Source organism: Eleutherodactylus coqui, chromosome 12, assembly GCF_035609145.1.
Source record: "Eleutherodactylus coqui strain aEleCoq1 chromosome 12, aEleCoq1.hap1, whole genome shotgun sequence".
In the NCBI taxonomy this organism is placed as follows: Eukaryota; Metazoa; Chordata; class Amphibia; order Anura; family Eleutherodactylidae; genus Eleutherodactylus; species Eleutherodactylus coqui.
In genome coordinates, this window is record NC_089848.1 from 35,892,966 (window position 1) to 35,909,178 (window position 16,213).

The window sequence follows — 16,213 nt, forward strand, 5'->3', positions numbered from 1 at the left end:
TCCATTGGCTGCATCAGCTTTAGCGTCCGAGTCTCCATGAAGAGAGGGGAGAGGCTCAGCTCCAACACCAGACAAAGGCCATGGACAAGTTATTGTAAAGAAGCTGCTGTTTTTCTTTCCTAATCTCTCTTTAAGATTTTCCTACCAGCATCCTGGAAATGATTGTCCCATTCAGTCCTTTCTAGAGGGGGTTGCAGAGGAGTTAGCAGCATTCACAAAAGTTATTGGAAAGCAATTTAAAAAAGTATTTGAAAAAAGGTAGACACAGTTTGTTTTTATTATAAAATGTAACTTTAGTAATCCATTCATAGTTGAGGCCGCGGATGCACATCTTGAAATATTTAAATAAATTTTATTTGTCTGTTATACAGCAAGGTCTGTGCAATTTTACAGAAACCTAATAAAAGCTGAAGGAGACAAGATACAGCCTTAGGGTGCTTGTCTGTCATTGTTTCTGGATATTTGAATAAAACGGGTGACTACCACTTATGTACAGCATTCGGTTGCATCGTCACTCATATACAGCATATATAAAACAATAACATTTATTGCTACCTGTGTTACCCAAATACCCACTTCATTTTTCCGTCAGGGATATCGCTGATGACAGCACACGTGTGGCCTAATACGTAATTTGGAATCCACCCTTCGGCTGCTGGGCAGTCGTCAGTCGCAGCTCGGAATACCAGAAACATGTTTTGTTGATTACTTGCCAAAATTTGAACCACCTCTCCTTGGCAGACGTTGATCTCATCCTCCTTCACTGCTGTGTAATCATGGGTCACCAGCATGGTGGAAATATTGCTGCATCTACTTTCAGTCTGAGGGAGGAGGAGAAGAAAACGGAACATACAAAAAAAAGATGGTCAATGTCAACATCAAACAGATGGGACTGTATAGCACAAATATCAGCACTGATCTCCATCCTACACGTGTCTTGGGTGTTCCTCATTGACCATATGTGCTTCAAGAAGGGTTTTTATTGAGTTTCCCAGGCTTTTGAAGTATAGCGGTAACTTACTGTATTTTACAGTACTCTACGAAGATTATTCACATACACATCAGTCTTTGCCTCCCATGGAGCTCACAATCTAACTTCCCTCTATTAGGCGCTCCCTTGACATCACTGCTACATACCCAGGCGGGCTGCCAGTGTTTGAAAGGCGGGTGACAGCCATCATACCAGCAGTCGTGGCAGCAATGAAAACGCATACAAATAGTCTTATTAGAGCTTCTAAAAACACTTTTTGTCTATGGCTTGGCTACATCATGGGGGAGCTGATAATGCCTTGGACGGTGTTCTAATGGAAGCTTTTGCAGACAGTTCCAGTGGTAAACTTTGTCTCTTCTCTAAAAGAGGCATTTTCCTCCACTTTGACCTGCTGGCGCCATTGCTCCGGTCTTCCAGGTTCCTCTCTCTTACATGTGGTGATTCCCATCCGCAAGACCATAATAGTCATAAGGGTCAGTCGCTGTCAGTGACGGGTTAGTGGCCAGCAGCCAACCAGATTAGTGGACTGCTGGGCTGATAATTGGTCAGAAGCCCACTTAGGGACCATTTAGATGGGTGTGTTTCCTGGACAGCACTCAGGCCCATTATAGCCACATGGCGGGTTTTCACATAGATCCATGGTGTGTGTGAAGGGAACAAAAAAAAATAAAAATGGCAAGATGCCCCAAGTTCTTCCGCATCATGGATGAGAATCAGACATGCAATGTCCACTGCCCGCAGGTATCGGACAGCATACAAACGTCTAATAATGCAAGTTATACCTGCAAATACGTCTGTCTAGATGTGGCTAAAGACTGCGTCAATAGGCGCTTGATTGGCACTTCTATGTTATCTGCACATCAAAAACACTGCTGAAAACCGCATGCATTTTTACTGTGAAACACTGTGGTTTCAGTCAATCCACTTCTAGAGGCGGAAATCACTGAAATCCTGAGCTTCACCCATAGAAGCTGATCAGCTGTAAATCACCTACTAAAACCTCGGCGCTTTGTGGTAAAATGCATGCCAGTTTTCAGCAGCCTTTTATTTCCGTCAGCACCATAATGCCAGCGGTCCACTAATCGGCTGGATCCTTATCTTTTGGTGCCATATTAAATCTTACGAGCCGAGTTTTCGGTATTTATGTCCTGCGCTCGGTTCCAGTACTAATTTTTACAATAATTTAAATTTGGCTAATACTGTGGATTTTCAATGCACAATTCTGACCATGTAGCTGGATCCCTAAAATAACATGTGGTTAGAGGACTGGGAGGAAGCGGGATCCCCTGTGGTCAACGGTCATCAAGCCATATGCACATTAGCCTCAGGAGCCATGCACATATAGCCGGATACAGGTGGGCATATCTTTACTTGGATAGGGCCGCACTCACAGCGTGATACTATGGTGGGGGGTAAATTCTCTGGGGGACATCATGTGAGGCACAAGTACATTTAGGAGTAACAGTGTGTTGATCTGTATGGAAGTATAGACGCGGCCAAGGATGATGTTCTAGTTCAAACAAATTAGTTGAGAAAACTGGGTGAGGCTTATCAGCCGATGGAGTATTTGAAGTGATGACCTCTGTCCATCAGCTGATCCCCCGGCCCGCTGTCACTGCAGCGGTCTGGATGTTGTCATCTGCAGTCACAGCAGATGGAGCGCCATGCTTCTCTTCCACTTCCTACGTCTCTCATGGTCAGGATGGCACATCCAGTCCGTACCATAAGAAAGGGCAGAAGTCATTTCAATGGGTGTGAAGCCAGCGCTCCTAATCCCTGCAGTGACCGCAGATGACAGAGAGCTGGGCGGGGATGATGGACAGGGTTCCCAAGCGGTGGACTCCCATTCGTCAGCTACAGCTGATAGGTCATCAGTTCAATAGCCAGTCATCCTGCCTGTTGGAAGTTTGGCACTGTGTTAAAAATATGTAAACATGGGTTTTTAGGATTTGTCTGCTGATTCAGATTTAAAAAAGACTCTTTAGAAAGCCAACAAAACTTTTAACAGTTTTTTTTAAAGTCCTATTAGTTATGCAATATATGATGCTGTAAACACGTCTGATTACAGGTCCACTTAATGGGGTTTTTCAGAACTGAAATATTGATGAGCTACACTTAGGGTAGCTCATAAATATCTGATCGTTAGGGGTAAGCTGCTTGGGACCCCTGCCTATCGGCTGTTTGACGAGCCGTGTGCTTGGGTAAGAGACGCTGCTCTTCAATGCTGTACACCTCTAAGCGGCGGTGCCTGGTATTCACGTGAATGGGACTGAGCTGCTCTCAGGCCAAATGATTGTCCGGAGTCCCAAGCGGCAGACTCCCATCGATTAGATATTGATGGCCTATCCTAAGGAGTTCTGGAAAACCCCATTAAAGTTCTCATTTTGATACTTTATATAAAAAATTTGTTAATGTCGTATTTTAATTTATATAATAATTAAACGAGACTTTTTTAGCACTATGATCTAAAACTACAAGGTATATTAGTAGGAATCAGCTGGTGTATACATCCGTGATCATGCATGTAAAAATATTACAAAACTGGATTGTTTGCAATCAGATGGAAGCAGGAAAAAAAGAGGAAAAACCAGTCATCTAAATTGGTATTAGCAGGCATCGAGAGGATGAACATAGGCAAGAGTCTATCATAGGCCGCTACAGAAAAATAGAATATGTTGAAAGGAAGACAAAAAGAGTTGATTATTTCAGAGCGGAAAAGCAGTGTAGAGCCAGATGTTAGTAAGGTGGAACCCAGTAGCATGGGTTGTCAGAGAGCTTACAAAAGGGATGGAGCTCAGCTCTTACCCCATTACTCTGAGTAGTGTGCATTGTCTGCTCGCTCGTGGAGGAGCAGGTGCTGGAGCGATCTGAGTCCTTGATGTGTATATGATGTCTTGGACCCTTGCGTTGCAGGAAATCACTGTCCCTGGGAAAAACACCAGAGCCTGGGCTGCTAGCAGGATTTACTTGTACTGTGCTCCAAAAAGAGCCTTTATGAAGAGGGCTCCTGGGTATAGAAGCTTCCTTGCCAAAAGACAATGGAAAATTAGATGAAACATGAACGTTGAGAGATGTTTTAGCACGGAAAATTGGCTTTGACAATTGAAAGCAACTGCCTCCTGGGTCTTATCTTATGTTAAGTTTGCTAAACCATCATTCAAGTTTTAGGCCGGGCTCACATGTCGGAGTCGTATGCTACTTGGTAAATCTACACATATATTTATTAGACATGTTACACCTGTAAAAACTCTATGGCCAATAACCGCATTGCAAAACAGTGGCAAGTCGCCAGGAAGGCGGGTGCAGTTTTGCCGCATGGCATGCTACTGCTGCATGTGGATGCAGTCTGACAGTTTAATACATTCTTAATCACAAATTTATCGCAATGTTCTCTGCATTTGGGACAATGTTGGCCGTGATGTTGCTTGCAATAGCTAAACAGATAGATGAAAGGCACCATAAACAGACATACCTGATGACTTGTCTGTGTCTGACATAACAGATGTAGAAACCAGAAGTGGAGAATAATGTCTGACTGGCTGGGGTATTCGAGAGGGCCTCATTCTGCTAGAGATGCCTAGCCCAGTTGGATTTGTAGGACCAGTGGAATTGTTGGCACCATTAAGACTGTTACCATCAGTGTGGTTCTTGTGGTATTCAACTGGAGATCCCAAGGCTAAGGAAAAGAAAAAAAATGAATACAGCGGAAACATAAAGAACATAGAGCTAGTTTCGCAGACAAGTGTATCTTGGGTAAAGGCAAAGTAGGCTGCCCATTCACATGATTCTACCTGTATTATCAAAAAATATAGAATACATAGTGAAGGGGCTGCACACCACTCTAGATATCAGTGCCATCCTTCCTGAGTATGTTTAGCAAGGCACTACAGAAATGTTTTATCCAGGGAAAGCATGAAAGAAAGCCCAGAGAGCTTGATTATTAGGCGTGGCTCGCACCTCTGTAAAGTAAGTGTGAGCTGCTCCCAGAATGCTCTCAAGCTGGGAAGTGGCAGCATAATGGGGCACTAGGCGAATGCTTATGAATAATGTGTAGTTAGAGGCCAGACAGCCAGGGCTTGTTTGAGATGTTTTGCACTGTAAGTGTGAAGAGAACCTTACCTTGTGTGCCTGCGGCAGAGTATTGCGTGTATCCCAGAAGATCACTACTTAATCCCTTACACTATAAAGAGCAGTTCAGGCCATTAACCACTGCTAATTAGGGAAATAGAATCATATCATAGAATGGTGGAGTTGGAAGGGAGCTCTGGGGTCATCGGGTCCAACCCCCTGCTCAGTGCAGGATTCACTACATCATCCCAGACAGTATATGGACATCATACAAGGGAGATTCTCCACTCGGGACCCATGCATGAAATAGAACTGAGAGGCTTGGTGGATCCTGAGGCTTCTTGTATTACATGGACAGCCATTCCTCTGAATGGCGACCATGTTCTAGCAAATTTAGTACCTGCGTCCGCTGCGGAGGGAATGGCTGGCTGTGGCTTTTCCTGGCAAAGTCAACTCCTTTAATGCCCTGCTAGAATATTACTATTATCAAACCTGAAGTGGCAGCAGCACACTGCGTTTTGGAGAGTCATAAACTGGAGCTCCAGTTGACTAAAGTTCTGTTTTAGGGCCCCTTCACACAGAAGCATTTAACACACAAAATTGGTGCGCACAATATGCAGAAAATAAAACCCTATGATTCCAATGGGTTTGTTCACAAGTGCGAATTCTGCGTGCCGAATGGCGGTGTACAAAAAACATTTGCACAGGAACAGAACACGCCTGGCGGCACTCATTAAAGGATTTGGCCGTTTTAATGGCTAGGGGCAGAGAGTAGAAAACGCAGTTACGCATGCAAATATGCAACTTTAATTCCTCAAATATGCAGCCCAGATACACTCGTGTGAAGGGGCCCTTAGATGGAAATTACAGACAGCGCATAGTTTTACATGTAAAATAAGAATAGTAAAGCTCCTCCTTGCCAGGATTAGAAAAACACGGCTGCTTTCTTCAAAAAAACAGCGCTACTCCTATTCACAGGTGGTTTGTGATATTGCAACTCGGCGCCATTTACTTCAGTGGATCTGAACTGCGATACCAGAAACAGGTGGAGGTGAACAGGTGGAGCTTCTGGAAGAAAGCAGCAAGATTTCTTTCTAATCCTCAACAAGCCCTTTTACACGGGACGAGTATTAGGCAAGCGATGTCCAGCACTTCTCCCCGTGCATACTCGCTGCAGTACAGTTACACAGGAGCAAGCATAGCTGAATCGCTCACAGCGCAGCCAGCAGGGCGGCTGGAGGAGAGTTCTCTCCCCAATCTCTCCCCCCGCCCCTCTCCATTTACTGTAAGCAGCGGCCGCTCAGTGCTGACCTACTGCTGGTTACACTGAATGATGGCCGTTCTGGATTTTAAGCCTGCTCGTCCAGTCACTCAGTCTCCGCATGCTTTTACACGGGACGATTATCATTCAAAACCCCGAAGGAGCCGGACCAACCAGAACGATAATCGTGCCGTGTAAAAGGGCCTGTAAACTGAGATTCCTGTGGAGCAGAAGACGACAATCTACTTGTTTGTCGGGGATGAGGGAGCCTGTGAATGTCAAATTGTTCTTACCATTAAGGAAATTCAGCTTGTTATCTAGAATTTTGTTAATTTCATGTATCCACAATTGTCTTACAGCAGGGGATGTAGAGTTCAAGATATATCTTTCAGCAGACTCTCCAGATCTTGACAGCAGTGCAAACTTGCATGGATCACTATCAATGCATTCTTCCAAGCTAAGGCAATTCACCTGAAACAAAACATATAGTGTAAGCACGTCCATTCAAGGGCTACATTCTCCCACACACAGCGCCACCCTTGTCCGTGGCTGGTCTGGTATTACAGCTTAGCTCCAATTCTCTTAAATGGAGCTGTAATGCCACATGGACATGGGTGATGCTGTGGATGGAAGAAGGTAGCCATGCTTCTCTCACCCTGTACAACCCCTTTACTATGCAGTTTATCGAAGTAGTGATTTAACGAACATCGGTGTCTCTTATCCTGGCAGAAGAATGTGCAGCAGTGACTTCTGTCAAATGTAGATACAACTTAAAGGGAACCGGTCATCAACTACAAGTACCATGCACTAAGGTCTGGCCGTCGTCCAAGGGTGTACCCCCTTTATGCATTGCTTGCCATTTGGTTTTCCTGTAGGTTGTGGGGTCTTTGTTGCACTTTATGATTCTGTTACTGGTACCTGCTTTGTGATTAATTACACCTGTCATCTGGCTTCAGAAGAGTTTATTTAATGAGTGAGTATATTTTTACACCGTGCCGATTCTTCTGGCTAACATTGTGCGGCGCTATTCCTATTGTACATATTACAGCTCTGCTACAGAAGAGGAACATCTTACCATTATGTTGTGATAACTATGCTCTAGGTAGTTCCAACCTGTACAGTTAATATCCTGTCAGGCTTATTACATTGTTATAATATGTCCGAAAGTGCCGCCAAAATGACAAACCCAAAACAAGGGACCTGCAATTACCTGTCAGTACATAAAGACATCTTTCAGCAGTGGAACAACTACCTCAATCTCCTCTTTTGGTCATAGCCACTACCCTCGCCCTGACAATTATGGTCTCTAGCGCCATCACACGAGTTACTGAGTGCCCTCAGGCCAGAAGGAAGCTGGTGCATTTGCTGCATGCACTCCTCCAATAATTCACCGCCCTGTAAATTAGGGAAATCATGTCTGAAGGCTATAAGGAATCCACTATATGGTCATCATACTTGTATGAGCTTTTGGACATCCCAAAACCTTTACGGTGTTAGACCCTTTGCTATTCTAGGAAGGCTTTCAAACAAGATTTTGGAGTGTGTCAATGGGAATTTGTGCCAATTTACCCAAAAGGATATACTTAAAAAGAGAAAAAGAAGATAACAGAAGGTGCTGCATATAGTATATTTTTCTTTTCAAAAATATCTGAACACAGCAATTTTTGAAAACCATAACTTTTTAATTTTCCCATCAACACAGCAGTCTGAGGATTTGGTTTTTTGTGCGAGATTTGGGCATTTCGCAACATACAAATCTCACATGGTTTTCTCGGCCGTGGGAAAGCGGCTTTATATGTTTTAAGTTAAATGCAGGTTGACAGCCTACAGTGTCGTTCGGAATGTAGTTGAAGAGTGTACATGGGTAAGATGTGGCATTCGGGAAGAGGTCTCTCGTTTTTTATCACTGTTCTAAAATTAAAAATTTTTAACATACTTTATTTATTCTTTTTTCTCATTTTTGTTCAATAAAGGGACTTGCGAGTTGATTTTTTTTGTAAAGGGAACTTGTCATCTGCTTCATGCTGCCTGAACCTGGGACAGGTATGTACATTGCGGCATGTAGGTCTTGTTCTGACAAGTTACAGTGTTTCAGGATAAACATACTTTGGGGATCCACCCCAAATGGAGCTCAGCCTCAGCCTCTTCCTACTCGGATCACTGAGGACAGCTTTCTCTCTGTTAGTGTATCATCTAGGTGATGCAGGTGGGGGGAGGCCGGAGCGGCCCTTCCGCTATGGTGCTGAACCAAAGTATGTTTATTCTGAATGGCACAGCAAAATATATGACCTCAATGTATATCCCAGGTCATCTCTATAGAGGGTAGACCCTGGAAGGTGTAGAAGCTGACAATCACAGGTAGAAGGGCCTTGTCAAACAGAATGGGGTAACAGAGGGAGTGTGCCTTACAGCTAGTCCTTACAGTAAGTGTGAATGCCTTACCAAAGTCCCTTGATGTAATACTATGTCAAGGTGGAGGAAGGGGTTAATCACATATAATGTGGATTTAAATGATGAAATGTAATATTACTTACCTTAATACTATTTTTAAACAAAAAACTTGGCGTAGAAAACCCTCTCTTTTTATCTAAAGGTTCACTGAAGATAACGATTTGTTCAAACAGGAAGAGCCGCCTCTCTTTGCAGTGCAGTCCTGCATCAGGATTAGTCACAAGAAATGTATCCTGAAGTAGCAGCTTTCCTTGAGCTACAATTTTGCCCTGTTTGAGTAATGTGAGAAAAATAACAGAAAATTCACACAATCATTACTTTTTTTTAGATAGCATTGTAGTGTTTTCAATTTGGTGTTTATGTAAAAAACAGTCAAAAGAAGATACCACAGAATATAATGAAAAACAAAGCTGGAAATAACCCATCAGCGTCGGCAGATGATATACCAATAGAGTGAACCCTCTCCAAGAAAATACTGTTGTATTATGTCGCCACCGGAAGTTAGGGGTGGCGACACAATATAGCATTCTTCACAAATGTTAACGCCCCCAGCTTCTAATTGGCTGGGGTCGTGTTTAATCTGTGAAGTGCTGTCCTGAGGACAGCAGCACCATTGGGAGCAGCAGCGGCACAGTGGTATACAGTGTGAGCAGGGCACCGGCCGGGACGGAACAGAAAGACGGCTGCTGGGACGAACCACAAAGGCGGTGGGCAGAATGGAGCACTGAGCCGGCGGGCAGCCGGGACGCATCACAGAGAAGGTGTGCGGAATGGAGCAAAGATAAGCCGGGCGGGACGGAGCAGAGAGACGACGGCCGTGTTAGACTGCAGATGGAACAAGGCACGGCAGCTCCGGTGACAGTGATAGCTGCAGCATGTGGATTGATTTTTTGCTGGCCTGCAGGCTAAGGGTGAGGGTTAGTTTTCGTCTTAGCCTTACTTTATTAGCTGTAAATGCTGGCATGTTACAGCTGTAATATGGGAGGCCCAGGATGGGGGTCAGAAATGCTATCTTTTCTCCTTAGGGAGAGCACCTAGATGGTGAGTGAGGAGACTCAAATGGCCATGCACGCTCCTCTGCTTATTTGCATATACCCAGAGGAGCGTGCATGGCCATTTGAGTCTCCTCACTCACCGTTTAGGCGCTCTCCCTAAGAAGAAAAGATAGCGTTTCTGACCCCCATCCCAGGCCTCTCACTAGCAAAGCCAAACTCCTACTGAAACAGCTGTCTGCACATGGAGTCTGGCTTTGCTTTTAATTCCCGGTCACTGTTACAAGGCTTGTATAAAAAGTCTGACTTTGGCTTTAAGGAATGTTGCCTTCCAATAGGTGGCACTGTGGAGGTTTTATTCCATCTCTCTTATTTACGTGCGTGAACATCGCACGCCATGCGTTTTACTGGGCGGAACGTCATGTTCAGTCGATATCAGCGACCCACTTGAGGGGTGTCCAAAAGGTGATGGTGGATTTCCTTAGTCGCCAACATTTATATCTGGGAGAACGGTCACTTTTCACAAGAGGCCTTCCAGGACATAGTACACAGGTGGGGGCTTCCTCAGATAGGTCTGTGCTGAGGCTCCATGCAGAGTACTGAAGTTGCCCTTCAGCTAGCCTTGGTGAAGGTCTGAGTTGAGAGCTACAGGCTGCTTTCACAAAGCATTGATTGAACAAAGCAAGCGAGTTCCCATCAACCTTGGTCAGCTTGCAACTTGAAAGAACAAGAAGTAGTTAGCACTCAGAATGCAGTACTGCTACAGATTCAAAGTTGTCAGGTTTGGAATTAACTCACAGTTGGTCAAACTGTGAATAATCAAGTTGTGACCCCTTTACTTTTCCTACTTAGGACTTAAAGAATGATCCTCCCAAATTTTATGTTTGTACGACATAGGGGAAGTTAGAAAATCAGATTTGGTACATTACACAGGGGTGCCAATACTTTTGCAATTAGCAATAAATTCTCAAATTGTGACTCCTTTACTTTTCCTGCCAAAGTTCATGTTTGTACGACACCGGGAAGTTACGAGAATTAGATTAAGTACATTACATAGGGGTGCTTACACTTTTGCACCTAGCATTGAATAATCAATTTGTGACCCCTTTACTTTTCCTACTTAGGACCTAAAGAATGCTCCTGCCAAATTTCATGTTTGTAAAACATCAGGAAGTTAGAGAATTAGATTTTTGGTACATTACATAGGAGCGCCAATACTTTTGCACTTAGCATTGAATTCTCAAATTGTGACCCCTTTACTTTTCATATTTAGGACTTAAAGAATGCCCCTGCCAAATTTCATGTTTGTAAAACATCAGGAAGTTAGAGAATTAGTGGTGAGTCAGTTAGTCAGTCAGTCAATGGGGGCTTTCACCTTTATATATATCCTTTCACAGTGTAGACTATTTTTACATTAAAACTAGATTTTATTACCAAATATTAAAATACCGCCATGTGGGGGCACACCAACAAAAACAAACAACATATAAATAAAGCCCTTTATAGGGGACTAAATCAAGACCAGGTTACCCCTTTAATGAGGAAACAATGGGGGAACCTACCAGTGGTACTATTTGTTGTTGTATTATAAACCAGATCTGATGGGTAACGCAGTCCCACTGGTTGTAAGAAGATCTGGACTTTTACTATTACTCAATGAGGCCTGATGGTGCCTGTATCATTTATAGCTTGCAGTTAGTGTGTTGATGCACTTGTCTGCTGAGGATTAGTATCTGGAGTTCAATTATGTTCGATCTTTTATTTAGTTATGAAGGTAGGTACATGTGCATCCTATTCGGTTTTGTGAAACTTCAATGTGTTTCCTCGCCAATGAGGCGGATCATCAGGAAGTGAAATTTATAACCTTGTATTGGAGTTAGAATGAGAATACAAAAAATGAAACCTTGATTTAGATTTATCACCAGTCCGTTTGAATCATTTCACTCAATCAAGCTTTTATGCTATTGAATCATGCATCACAATGTACTTAGTGTCATGTTGTCTTAATGACCAGGGGAGCTATAATTAAGTAAGATCTATCTGAACCTTAATATGGGGTTTACATTGGTTAACCACCACATTGATGGCCTGTATGGCTAATCAATCCCCATAATGATTCTGCATAGAATGCTATGAGATCCTATTATTTAGCTGATTGCGCTTGAGCTGATACCAGGTGTATCCACCAGATTTATGACAATAGTGGCCTGGTGCTACACACCTTCAGGCTTCTGAGCTCTGCTTGTTTGCGATTATAGTGTGTACTAACTTATGGTTAGAGTGTGCTCAACGGCCCAGCAAATTAATGCATATTAAAAAGTATTAGGAGCCATATAGTAAGGTTATAAGCCTGCTACTTAAAGGGCAGGTTAGAAGTAAAGGTAACTCCTGTGTCTGATAGTCTCAGACCAAGAATCCTCCACTAAGTAGTTCACACTAATCCAGCAGGCACTCAAATCAATCTGTTATGGGAACGCACCCCATCTCAAGCATTCAATTGGAATTACAATCATATCAATCATACAATATGGGATCATACCCCATCTCAAGCATTCAAGCAAGGTTTGGTCTAGATCAGATAGAGAGACAGAAGCTACTAGCCTCAGTGGTAGGCCAGAGTATCATTGATATCACAGAGGCCAGTGTGTTTTATACTCATCCAAATCTTCTTACAACCAGTGGGACTGCGTTACCCATCAGATCTGGTTTATAACGCAACAACAAATAGTACAACTGGTAGGTTCCCCCATTGTTTCCTCATTAAAGGGGTAACCTGGTCTTGATGTAGTCCCCTATTAAGGGCTTTATTTATATGTTGTTTGTCTTTGTTGGTGTGCCCCCACATGGCGGTATTTTAATATTTGGAAATAAAATCTAGTTTTAATGTAAAAACAGTCTACACTGTGAAAGGCCTTACTTAAAGATTAGACTACTGCCTTTGAGAGTTTCACCATATATATATATATATATGTATGTATATATTATAGGTTACATGTTTGGGCAGATGAGGATTAGCCTTTGCACACGAAGTCTTGTCCGTGGTAGTCCCGCCCTAAATTTTGTTTCTCTGGTATTTCTCAGCTGGTGCTGTCATGGAGATGATAGGGAAAGTTAGATTAGACTTACCAGTAATCCTTTTTTTGGGAAGTCTCCAAAACAGCACCCGTATATTCGACTAATACAGTAAATATGTTAAAAATTAAAATTTAAAACATCTTTATTTTTCATACCTTCTGGCCGCCTGCAGACGATCGGGTCGGATCCGGCTGCGAGAATTCTCGCAGCGGGACCCGCCCCGAGCGTCTGCAGAGAGCAGCGTGACACTCGCCTGCTCCCGCGGGCTTGGCTCTTTCATGTGCCGGCGCATGCGCAGAGCGGAGCCGGTGAGTGATATTTCACAGAATTAGAGCATGCCGCGGTTTGTTTGCTGCGCGTGATTTCGCGCAGAGAAATCGCGGCCGTCTGCATAGGATTGCGTGCTGTAACGCAATCCTATGTAGGCGTCCAGGGGCGGAAATTCTGCGGGGAATCCCGCCGCGGAATTTCCACCCGTCTGCAGGCGGCCTTACTGTCAGTGTGGCATGTTATCCACACGCTCTTGGCTCTTTTTGCCCAGTTTGTATTTTATGTGTGACACATTGAGCATACGCTATTTTTGATTCATTGTTTAGTGCAATTCTGCAGCTCCATCCAGTTCAGGGCCTGACCTACAAAACCATTCGCATGTCAGGTGATAGAGGTCCTTGTTCGCTGGGGATCCTTGGAAACAGCCACCCATCAGTCACTCGATGATAGTTAAAGCCAATAATAGGTCATCAACATGTTTTTTCAGAAAAAAAATGTAGTTTCCTTTTGTTGCATGGGGCTTTCCTATAGCTACACATCAATTTAAATCACACGCTCCGAGGAAAACTCAGGATTTTAGCAACAAATAAAGAAGGATAAAGAATGCCATAATAAATGTATTAATAACCTTACATCAAACCCTTGCAGCCGGCCGACATTCATCATGTCGTTACATCGCTTCAGCACAACGCACATGACTTCAACAGCTTTCTGATGGCAGAAAAAAAAGATTCAGTTTAGGATTTCTTTTATCTCTGACGACACCCTTATTAGTACCTCAGGGCTATGGACAGTGTTAGATGCATTTTTGTCATCCTTGCCTTATGGGAACCATAACTTATATTTCCAGCAATGATTAATGCATGATGGCTTGTTTGCAGAACTAGTTGCATTTTTCAATGAAACCGTTTTGGGGTACAAATAATGTATTAAAAAAAGTATTCTCTCTTCTTGGGAGGAAATGGAGAACACAGCAAATCTGCAACAGTTTGTTTTAAATGGTATTCACTGTGGTTTAGTACGCTCACAGAGATACCACATTTTATATATATATATACTACTAATATTGCACAAAAACTTCCTTCCTGCCTCCAATCTGGCACTCAGAGTAATCCCCGGATCACCGACCCTTCTGAGTAATCACTGATATAACATGTGATATTGTATCACTCAAGAAAGGTATCCAGGCCCCTCATGTACTCTTATATCCGTATCACCATCACCGAGACCACAGGAGAGTTCCATAGTATTATTACTCTTACAGTAAAGAACCCCCTGCTATTTCGGTGTAGAGACCTTCTTTCTTCTAGATGTAGAGCGTGCGCCTTGTTACAGTCACAGTCTTGTAATAGATGGTGGAAGAAATCTCCGAACTGACCCTGACATATCTATACATAGTCATTAGAGCGCCCCCTTGTTACATTCCCGGGTATAATAGATGATGGGAGAGATCTCTGTACTGACCCCTGATATATTATACATAGTTATTAGAGCGCCCCCTTGTTACAGTCCTGGGTATAATAGATGATGGGAGAGATCTTTGTATTGTCTCCTCATATATCTATACATAGTTATTAGAGCGCCCCCTTGTTACAGTCCTGGGTATAATAGATGATGGGAGGGATCTCTGTACTGACCCCTGATATATATTATACATAGTTATTAGAGCGGCCCCTTGTTACAGTCCTGGGTATAATAGATGATGGGAGGGATCTCTGTATTGTCTCCTCATATATTATACATAGTTATTAGGTCGCCCCTCAGCTGTCTTTTTTCTAAACTAAATAACCCCAATTTGGATGACCTCTCTGGGTATTGTTGTCCACCCATTCCATTTATTACTTCAATTGCCCGCCTTTGTACCCGCTCAAGCGCTGATATGTCCTTCTTGAGTACCAGTGCCTAAAACTGTCCACAATATTCCATGTGGGAAACAATTTATGTAGGGTACGAAAGAATTGCCTACAATGTTTAGAGGAAGTACTTTTAAACAATGTCCGCCAGAGTATTTGCTGAGCAGATGTGTCTTATGTATTCAGTCAGTCACACATCATTTTATTACTAGGAGATATCCCGATTAGGCCCAATGTCCATGGGCGGATGTGATTTGTGAAACCCGCGCAGCAGATCCGCAAATCAAGCTGGCCATAGGGATGCATCAGCATCTGAAAAATGTGCGGATGTGATTATTTTCCTGGCCTGCAGATCGCACTCGCGGGAGATAATCGCAGCATGCTCCATTTTCAGCGGATTCCCACACGTCTGATCCGTGGCACACCCGCAGCTGACACTGTGGACATGCAACAGATCCGCGGGAAAGCAGGAGATTTAAAAAAATAAATAAAAATAAAGCACTGCATATGCGCCAGGCGAGTCAGGTGGACACATTCCGCCGTGCAGAAAAAAAGAAGATTCTATCACGACGGAGGAGACCCACGCTGGCTCTGAAGAGGTGAGGAAATGTCCCATGGGCACAGGTGGATTGGATTCCGCACTCAGAATCCGTGCGTTCCGGGGACGTTGGGCCCCAGTGTTGTAATACTGTTTTACTGCTATAAATGAAAAATCATCATTAATAATACAGCAATAATGTAAAAAAAAGGTTTACAAAAGATAAGTACCTCCAAGTCTGCAACATTTACACAGGCCTTTTTTGAGTACTTCAGGAAATCCTAAAGGAGAAATAAAAATAATAACTTACAATTTCAAATAATTCATGTTATCTGTGAAAGGACAAGCAAATCTGATGAAGCGGACCCTGATGCTGCACATACATCCTCTGTGGCACCCAGCACAGCTTACCAAGAAGGATTACTCCGAGATCTTCATTAGATGAAAGCCATACCCCTGTATTAAATTAGACAAACTTTAGCTTACTAAGGAGGAGGGGGATAGCTATACCAAACACTTGGGCCTATTTCTCGTGTCACAAATACAGCATAGAGATAAGAGAATTGGGAAGATTTCAAAAGAAGGGTTCTAACATGTTGGCAGACAGGCCGCCGTTACCTTCCTCGGAGACACAGGTTCAAGCCAATATGTGATTTAATATATAATACAGGTTCACGTTGGGCACGTCTGACTGTACCAAACATACGGCAGTGT

General features: G+C 43.3%; 1 protein-coding gene across 3 annotated transcripts in view; it reads right to left on the minus strand.

The window, feature by feature from the left end:
- Positions 1–254: 254 nt before the first annotated feature.
- Positions 255–16,213, minus strand: part of TRIO (trio Rho guanine nucleotide exchange factor) — a 259,897-nt gene continuing 243,938 nt past the window's right edge. The window contains exons 45-51 of one of the 3 annotated variants that reach the window (XM_066585716.1): positions 15,730–15,780; positions 13,742–13,819; positions 8,855–9,040; positions 6,614–6,791; positions 4,464–4,667; positions 3,797–4,011; positions 255–821 (exon numbers count right to left, since the gene is read on the minus strand). In XM_066585716.1, the coding sequence (XP_066441813.1) occupies positions 561–821; positions 3,797–4,011; positions 4,464–4,667; positions 6,614–6,791; positions 8,855–9,040; positions 13,742–13,819; positions 15,730–15,780 (1,173 nt within the window). In that variant the 3' untranslated portion in view covers positions 255–560. Of the gene's footprint in view, positions 822–3,796; positions 4,016–4,463; positions 4,668–6,613; positions 6,792–8,854; positions 9,041–13,741; positions 13,820–15,729; positions 15,781–16,213 lie in introns of those variants that run through there. The other 2 variants (XM_066585718.1, XM_066585717.1) reach the window with 2 other exon arrangements.